This window comes from Entamoeba invadens (assembly GCF_000330505.1).
Source record: "Entamoeba invadens IP1 unplaced genomic scaffold scaff_1105074724591, whole genome shotgun sequence".
NCBI lineage: Eukaryota > Evosea > Mastigamoebida > Endamoebidae > Entamoeba > Entamoeba invadens.
The window spans coordinates 2,900-12,028 of record NW_004440092.1 but is presented as its reverse complement, the minus strand read 5'-3'; the positions used below and the strand labels follow the sequence as shown (position 1 = coordinate 12,028).

At 30.4% G+C, this 9,129-nt stretch overlaps 4 protein-coding genes across 4 annotated transcripts; all 4 read right to left on the bottom strand.

Moving 5' to 3' along the window:
- Positions 1–1,152: 1,152 nt before the first annotated feature.
- On the bottom strand, positions 1,153–1,596 carry EIN_272600 (hypothetical protein; the record flags this gene model as incomplete). The annotated part of the gene is made up of 2 exons (XM_004253539.1): positions 1,153–1,487; positions 1,551–1,596. The coding sequence occupies 2 exons, from the start codon at positions 1,594–1,596 to the stop codon at positions 1,153–1,155; spliced, it is 381 nt and encodes a 126-aa protein (XP_004253587.1).
- A 3,369-nt stretch (positions 1,597–4,965) lies between these two features.
- EIN_272590 (hypothetical protein) lies at positions 4,966–5,469 on the bottom strand (the record flags this gene model as incomplete). Its single annotated transcript, XM_004253538.1, has 1 exon — positions 4,966–5,469. The coding sequence occupies one exon, from the start codon at positions 5,467–5,469 to the stop codon at positions 4,966–4,968; it is 504 nt and encodes a 167-aa protein (XP_004253586.1).
- A 108-nt stretch (positions 5,470–5,577) lies between these two features.
- Positions 5,578–6,130, bottom strand: EIN_272580 (hypothetical protein; the record flags this gene model as incomplete). Its single annotated transcript, XM_004253537.1, has 2 exons — positions 5,578–5,630; positions 5,701–6,130. 2 exons carry the CDS (start codon positions 6,128–6,130, stop codon positions 5,578–5,580), a joined length of 483 nt encoding a protein of 160 aa, XP_004253585.1.
- A 172-nt stretch (positions 6,131–6,302) lies between these two features.
- Positions 6,303–7,908, bottom strand: EIN_272570 (myosin-7, putative; the record flags this gene model as incomplete). Its single annotated transcript, XM_004253536.1, has 5 exons — positions 6,303–6,599; positions 6,810–7,024; positions 7,088–7,277; positions 7,332–7,529; positions 7,594–7,908. The coding sequence occupies 5 exons, from the start codon at positions 7,906–7,908 to the stop codon at positions 6,303–6,305; spliced, it is 1,215 nt and encodes a 404-aa protein (XP_004253584.1).
- Between the last annotated feature and the right edge of the window lie 1,221 nt (positions 7,909–9,129).

The window sequence follows — 9,129 nt, the reverse complement described above, 5'->3', positions numbered from 1 at the left end:
AAACAAAAATAATAACATTAAAAACAGGTTCAAATAATGGAAATTGTTAGGAATATAATAAATAAGATCTTGTGTTTGTCGTGTTGGAAAAGGCTGTTTTGGATAATATACCCAACAATAAAGTATTCAAAACGCTTTGAAACCTTTATTAAATACAATCTTATGTTACAAAATACGTTAAAAACGACAAGTATGCGAGATAGATCACACAAATTTATTTAAAACTTTTATAAAATAATTAAATTATTTTAATTATATATATTTATATATAAAATCAAATTTTTAATGATATTGCTTATATTTTTTAATTTAAATATTTATTAACTGTTATTTAGTATTTAAAAATATTAAATATCAACTATATAATTTATATTTTTAATTAATATAGTAAATTTTATTTTGTCAACTATTTAATAATATTATCATAATATCAATTTGTGTTAAAATATATATAAATTAATCATAATGTTTTATCAATTTAAATATTTGTGTGTTTTTCATTTTTTTTACTTAAAAAATATTTTATTCATAAAATACTTTGACGTATTTTATGTTGTGTATTGAAATTTAAAAACAGCCCATTACAATCCACAAAAACAAAGCAAAAAATTAAACATTTTTATATTGGACGTTTTTATTAAAAAATAATCATTTTTGGCACAAAAATTTTTTTCTCGTCTTAAATTTTGAAAAAAAAATTTCCCCGAACCCTGATCAGTCGACTCCTCCCATTTTATATTATTTAATTTATTTAATATTACTATTATTATGTTATTTTATATCAACACCCATGTTATAGTATATCAATAATTACTTAACTACCAAATTACCACTTCTTATAATCGAAGAATGGGAAGAGTTGTTGATTCTGAAGCGCTGTCATGATGCACACACCTGCGTGTTTGTATACATCAGGCATTGAGACTCAATTAGCGCCAGTGATTTAGTCTACAGATTCTCCCCATAGTAGGCTTGCTTCACCGACTTCTTTTCTTCCAATATTCCACTTTGAGGAATAGAAGTATGAGTTTTGTGGATTTTTAGCAAAGCCGTATTCAAGTTTGGCGTTGAACTTTCTGATGTTATCAAAGTGTTTTTATCTTTATTTGATCGGTTACAATGTCACTGAACGCCATAGTTGCAGTCGATGTATCAACGATCACTTTTTGTTGTCCTGCCAAATGACTTGGACGAAGTACCTTTTCTCTTCATTCCAGAACAATTTTTAAATGAAGTTGAAAGGTCCTGCGCTCTCTTTCTCAGTAATTCAGCTCTTTTAGTATCTTTAAAATACTTCTCTTCCATCATAGCAGCCGCCAACAATCCGTGATGGCCTTGAATTTGTGTGAATCTATAGTACCGCAGTGGGATACTTAAGGAAGTCGATGCGTCGCTGCTTTCCTCCCAAATCGAATAGTCTGGCTTTATAATATCCTTCCAATCTCGATACAACAAGAAGTTCACCAAATTTCTTATTCGTTGTTTGACTGTTTCGTCCTTTAATTAATCTAGTTGTTTGTGTCATTTGTGCGTAGTAGTAATACACACACAAAACAACACCAATGGAATCACGCTGTGGCTCAACAAACACCACATATGTCACATCTTACCAGCTGTATGTCGTTGCGAAAAATTCACTGTCTCGAAGCTCCGCTTTTGCAAGACATTTCAAAAACTTTTCTGTAACTACAAAACACCGTTTTCGTATTCAAAACATTAATTTTATCGAGGTGAATTGTATTAATTTGAAATAATAGTTTTATAATTATTTTCATTTTTTCATTTTGTTTTTGAAATATTTTAAACGTTTATAACATATAACAATAAATATATTATTTTATTATTATTTAAAACGAGCCAATTTTTTTTCATTGACTTGTTTTTATAGTACTTTTATATAATATTCTTTAACATTTTATTAATAAAATCAATAATTAATATCATAATTGTTAATTTAGAATAATTTAATTGTGATCTATATTAAAACACATCAACAAACATACTGACTGACAGTTTTCAATTTAACAAAATACTCATAAATATAGTAAATACATGATTTAATATTAGCTTTGATAAAATTTACAAAAAGATTAAACAATAGAATGAAGATAATTGCAGTAGTTTTGTTTCAAACACTCTGTTTACGCATCAATGATGAACAGAGTAGTTTCACTTGTTTTCCTACGAATAATAATTCTTCTGTTCTATCAAAGTATTGCACGTTTATAAAACAACCTAAATTTATCAACAACACCAAGTATCATGATTCAAAGTTTTGTTATTGTCCATTCTATGACATTTTATATTAATTAATTTGGTAAATTAAACCACTATCTGATGTTTGAAAGTGATAAAAAGCAACAATAAATTAAATTTAACAAGTAATCGCAAGGTGACAGCTTTGTTCTAATTAATTTTACTTAACATTGTTAGAGGAAGTATGGTTAATAACAAATTTTATTTTAACAAGTTAAATTATTATTTAATCGTTATTAAACAATTTATAATATTTTATAATATTATCAATTATAATTAATGGTTTTATTATATATAGTATAAATATTATATTAATAAACCATTTATTTGTATACTATACATTTTAATATTTTATAGTTTTGTTGTTAACTGTCGTTTTAAACAGAAAAAAGACCACGGCAAAAAGTCACCATCTGTAAAGAAAAGGTTTTAAAGATCGCAAAAACAAACAAAACTATGAATTTTACTAAAACTACTTTATTTTTGTCATAAAAACAAATAAAAAATACTATTTTTTATTTTAAAATGCATTTTTGGGACAAGTTCCAAATTTTTCCTGTTCCGTGATAGACCCTGCTTGAAATTAAAATCATTTTATGTTAGTTTGAATGATTTTATTTTTGGTTTTTAATTGAAAAAAAATCATTTTGAATAAGGTAATAATGTTTTTGAATGAGATTTATATAAAATTAAATATAAAAACAAATAAACTCTATTAACATACAATGGAAAACGAGTTAACAGCACTCTCAGCACTCTGCACTAACGCAGCAAAGGCGGTGTCAGACCTCAACAAAAATAAAAGGGAATACAACTTTGTTGACAACAAATCACTTAACATTGATCAACGCATCGAAAATGCAGAGGGACACTTCGACAGACTTGATGAAGTATTTGAGAGAAAGAAAAACATTACAACATCACTCAACACAATCGTCACTGATTTGGATAACGCATCAAATAAAATCAAATGTGAAATAAGTCAGTATTCAACAAAGAGCGACAACGAGAAGTTGTATGAGATATTCAATATCAAAATAGCACTTCTTGAAGAGAAATGCCAAATGGACTTAAAACCACTTGAAGATGAAATTGACAGAATCAAACAAGCAAAAAACAATAAAATTGATCAAATTATGAAATCAGAGAAATTCATCAATTCAAAGAAACAACACGATGAAAGACAAGAAAAAGAAAAAGCTGGTCTTGAGAAATTGACGGGAATGAAGATTGCAAGTGTTGTGTTTGACTCAGACAAGGACGACTGGTCGCAAAACACGTCTGTGTTTAATAAAAAAAATTATTAACAAAAGCAATTTGTGCTTTTTGATAGAAGACACAAATCACAATAAGTTTGGTGGCGTGTATACTGGTAATATAAATGCTGTTGGCAATTTATCAGCAGTGGCAGTTCTTACATATTTTCGCTTGTGAAAAACGGCACTTTGAATCCAAAAAAGTTTGGAAAAAGTGTAAATTCCAATTATGAATTTTATCTTAATTCTCAAAACAAAAAACGTCTTTTTTATTTGGTTTTAGTGATATAGTTGTATGCAAGAAAGGTGAAAATGGTAGTTTTTGCAGACCAAGCACTTACACCGCCAAAGAAAACGAGTTGACTGATAACAAATTTTTCACGCCAAAGAGTGTTGTTGTCTTCCAACTTAACTGATTTTTTGTTGTCACTTTTGTTTTTATTCAAACATTGCAACACATTGACTCCAAAGTGTCATTTTTGTAAGTTGCCACGTCACCACAACTTGAATTAATGTACACAAGTTTCAACAAAATCTGTCCTTTTTGAAGGGCAGGACAGACGGAAAGAAAACGGTTTTTACCCTTCAAACCTAACACTGGAACGAACACTCGATTAGGACATCTTTGATGTTTCTTTTTTCAGGCATCTCCTCTTTGTGTCTAGTATCTTCTGGAGATGGATTCACGACGCCGCAACTCGCCGGGTTCAACAAGTTTCGACAGTTGCGGCATATCTACTTTTTGTGTCCTGTTGTATCTTTCTGAAGTATGTTAATTGAAAAGTAGTTTGGTATTTTTAATTTATTATGGGTTTTCTCAAACTACAAACTATAGTAATTAACTATTAAAATCATATTAAAGTTGATATTTTCATTTAAAAACAAATAGCACAAATGTTGATATAATTAATTAAATTTGATAGTTTGGTAACACAAATTTTTAAAGCAACAAACTAAAAAAAGATCAATAGACATAATTAAAAAATTACAATTGACAAAATATAGTAAATTGACTATTTTAAATAAATAAAAACATCAGTGATGTTGTTAAGATGAATCGCTACTTTTAAATGTATTTTTGGGTTCTACAGATAAAGTAAAAATGACTTAATCAATTTGTATCGATTTGTGATAAAAACCCTGGTTCTTTATTATATATAAAACATCACAATCTTTTTTGTCATTGGAAATATCCATCACTCAATGAAAATTATTTGAAAAGGCATCTTTCAAAGACTCGAGGCATCTAGTTGAAATTAAATTATAAAACAATAATAAAAATATTATATTTTTAATAACTTGACTCTTGTATTTTAACTAGATTTTAATTAAAAAAACTATAAAACAATGTAATAATTAATTATCATTGTCTTTTTGTGTTTTACTTGAATCGAATTGTTTTTAGTCTTCAAAAGTAATTGCACTCACCCGATCAACTTCAAGTTGTTTGTTGTCAGATCTTCACCAAATTTTCTGACCTGTCTTCCAACTCAACAATTCTCAATTCGCCATCTCTGACTGATTGTTGCGTCTTCTTCAAATCGGATTGTGTCTTACCAATATGAGTGTTAATTGTAGACTCTTTCTGTTCGAATTCTGCAAGCTTTCTCTCAGCCTCTTCAACCTTTCTAGCATACTGTTTAGCTTGTTTCTTAGGTTCAGTAGCTAAGTTTTGTGCTTCTACCTTTTCTGTTTCGATTCCTTCCAATTCTGTTTCATATTTTGCTTTCAATTTAGCAATAGAAGCTCCAGTAGCACCAGCGTCTGCCAATTTAGCTTCTGAATTGGTGACTTTAACTCTAAGTCTTTGAGTTTCTTTATCAGCCTCTTGTTTGATTGCTCTCTCCTTCTCAAGTTCCTTCGGTGAATCAGCCTTTCGAACAGCATCTGCACTGTCAGCCTTCTGTCTTTCTTCATCGGGTTGAGTTTGAATTTCAGCAATTCTTGCATTCAACATGTTCTTCTCTTCTTCTTGAGCAACAGAAGCTGGTGCACTGATTTGGACTTTAAATGATGAGACTTGTGCATTGAGTGTTTGACTTGGTCTTCCATCTTTTTTCTTCTATCAGATTGGTCCGCGGCAGTCTTCTCGGCCTCCGCTTTGTCGTCCAAAGCCATCTTCTTTTGTGCTTCAAGTGCCTTAATCTGTGGTTCATAATTCTCAATCTTAGAAACGTCTTCGACAGACCACTTTTCATATTCTTTTTAGCAGCATCAAGTTGAGTGTTCTGATCTTTCAACGCAGCAACCTCATTCTCCAAATAAGCAATTTGGTTGTCTCTCTTGATGACTTCTGTTTGGTCGATATTTGAAGTCCCAACTGGTCTATCTTCAAGGTCTTGTACTTTTTGTTCCAAATCGGCTATTTTCTTCTTGTCTTTAGCTGTTCTGTCTCTTAATTCGGTCAACTCAGTGTTGTTTGCTTCTAAGTCTCTTTGTAACTTTTTGATTGAACCATTCAAGTTGTTGGTCTCATCTTCATGTTCCGAGACTAAGTTATTGAGTTGGTCATATTGGTCTTGAAGCTTCTTCTTTTCAGAAGAAAGTTGGTCTTTGTCATTCGCTAAGTTCTTCACCTTCTCTTTAATTTCGTCGTTTTCTGCTTTCAACTTCTTCATTAAGAGCAGCTTTTTCTCTTTCAGCGTCTTTTAATTTGGCATCGACAACTCATTTGGCTTTAGTCAAATTGTCGTTGTCAGTCTTCAATTAAGTCAGTTGCTTCTCTTGAGCATTTTTCTTTCTGTTCATATTCTCAGCATCAGCTTCAAGCTTGTCTTTCTTATTAATAGTTTAGGCAAGTTGTTCATTCAAGTTATTAATTTCAACGTCTTTTTGATGCATATTCGATTTGGCACCAGCCAAGTCTTTTCCAGTCTTCTCCATATCATCTTTCAACGCTTGGATTTGGGCTTCGTAGTCGGCTTTCTGTGCTTTCAACATGTCAGAGTCATTCAGTCCGTCTTCAATTTTCTTAATCAACTCATCAAGTTTTCTATTTTTATCTTCTAACTCGTCTTTCTCTGAGTTCAATAATGAAATCTTTTTATCATTTGCATTCTTGGCCGAAGTCAAAGCAGCAGTCTTTGTCTTCTCAGCTTGCAATTATTGGTTATACCCATCCTTTTCGTCTGAGACCTTCTTGTTCGAGCAACTTGTTTGTCGAGTTTCTTCTCAATATCGTCAAGAGCCAATTGAGTCTTTTTCAAATCATTTTTGGTATTGGCAAGATCATTCAAACAGAGCCAGTGTTTTCATTCTTTGCGTTGACATTAAAATCGTGTTTTGCAATTTCTTTACTTGTTTCTCCAAATCGGCAATATCGTCTTCCTTCTCGTGCAATTGTGTCTCAAGATTCTTTGAATTGTCTTCTTCGGCCACTAACTGCTTCTTCAAGTCAGAAATTTCGCTTTCCATATCTTCAATGTCTTTGTTCAACTCGGTGATAACACTGTCCTTCTTAGCAATAGTCGTTTTGTGTTCAATAATTCCGTCTTGAAGTCTTTGATTATCAGCTTCAAGTTACTTTTACTCAGTGGTTAACTTGCTCAAGTCTTCCTTTCCTCTCTTAATATCACCTTGGAGTTCCTCAATGTGTTCTTGTTCTTCTCGTGACTTTATATCGGCCTTGTCAAGAGAAACCTTCTTTGGCTCAATATCTTCTTTAAGTTCTTCAACTAAAGCTTCCAAGTCGACGTTCTTGATTTTCATTTCAGAAAGTGCCTTCTCAGCGACTTCTCTCTTCTTATTTTTTTTATCAACAAGCTTCTTCTTAAAAGTTTCAATTTCTTTGTCTTTAGTTGCGAATTAACACTCATCGACTCTTCTTCTCTTAAGTGTTGGTTGGACCTTTTGTAACAATCTGAACCAGACCCAATTTCTGAATTGGTACCAAGTGTGAATGGTGTCTTGAATGACATTAATAGCAATCTGTTCATTACGTTTCTGTTCAATAAGCTTTCTTTGTGAGATGGCTTTTACACACACATGAAGACCACCGACAAGTTCAGTGACTCTGTTCTCTCTAATCTCTTCAATTTCAGCAAGAACATTAACTTTGAAGAAAATCTTGGTCTTACCAAACTTGAATTTGCCAGTGTTCACTCTTGGCTTGTTTCTTGTACTTCTCACAAAATAGTTTCATGAGATCCTTGACTACTGGCATAGCACCTGAAGACTTCTTGTTGATGTTAGTTCCAAGAAAAAAGTATCTCTTCAAGAATTCGTTGTAGATGATTCTGTTTGGATACCCAAGACGAGTAATTCTAATACCTTCCAAGACACCATTGCATCTCAATTGCTTCAAGACAGTCGAGTCAATGAAGTAGCGTATTCTCTTCTGTGTATTTAAAAGAACGTATATAATATAGTGTGGTGTAGTCATTCTCAATTTCTTCATAAGATCATCAAGTTATTCTCTGTAATTAGATCCCACAGTCAAAAACTTGGCACCTTTCTGGCCCTTGTTGGCTCCACCAGCCGAGGCTCCAGAGTCATCACAACTGGCAACATGCAAACTGAACAATTCTGAAATGAACTTCCCTTGAGCAGCCAAGAAAATCTTTTTTATTTGTGGTTTCAATGTATTTTTGTTCTTTCAAATTCTGTCTATCATCATATCTTAGTTTTATTTGAATTTTTCAGTTTTACTTATTTACTAATTTTTTTATTTATATAAATAATATAAATAATACTTTATTGATATTAATATAATAAAATATATGGTAATGTTTACTAGAAAAGCTATATATACCCAGTGAATAATTTTCATAGTAAAACATAAAAAATGTATAGTAGTATATAAATTATGTTAAATTAGGGGAACAACATTTTAAACTATATTTTATCTTAATTTAATTAAATCGCAAGGGGGACGGTTTTGGAAAAACCTGAAGGGGCGAAGCCCCAACGCAGAAATCTGAATTTAATTATAGATCAGATTTATGGTAAATTTATAGTAATTAAGTTTTATAGTAAATTTATAGTAATATGGTTTTTTATCTTCCTTACAATGACTAAAGGGATAATTAAACTTGATTATGATAAAGATGTTGATGATTATGTTAAATATGATTTAGATGACAAATCCTTATTTGTTGATCTTAGATGTGGATATAGAATTTCAATTAAAAGAATGGAAAGATTCAAAGAATATTTAAATGATTATCTTAACACTATACAAAGTAATGAAAATGTAATATGTAATTACCAAACTTATGAATGTTGGTGTAAAACATATCCTTTAACAGATAAATATGCTTTGAACAAATTGATTAGCTTTCTAGAAACAAGAATATTTGATCATGATGAAATAATTAAAGCTGTAAATTCAGATTATGATATCGATATACCAGGACCTATAATTGTTATAATAATAAAAGTATCTATTTATAAATATTAATTCTCAAATAATTTACTTATATTTAAATTGTTAACAGTAATATAATGTTCTAATATAGGAATAATCTTATTAATAATTCTATCTCTCATATTATTTTGGTTGTTTTCTAATTCTTCAATTTTATTAAGTAATAATAAAATAACAATAATTCTAATTATTCTTGCTTTTCGTCCTCATTATTTTTGACTTTTTTATTTAGATCATTTTTCGTAATTCTAT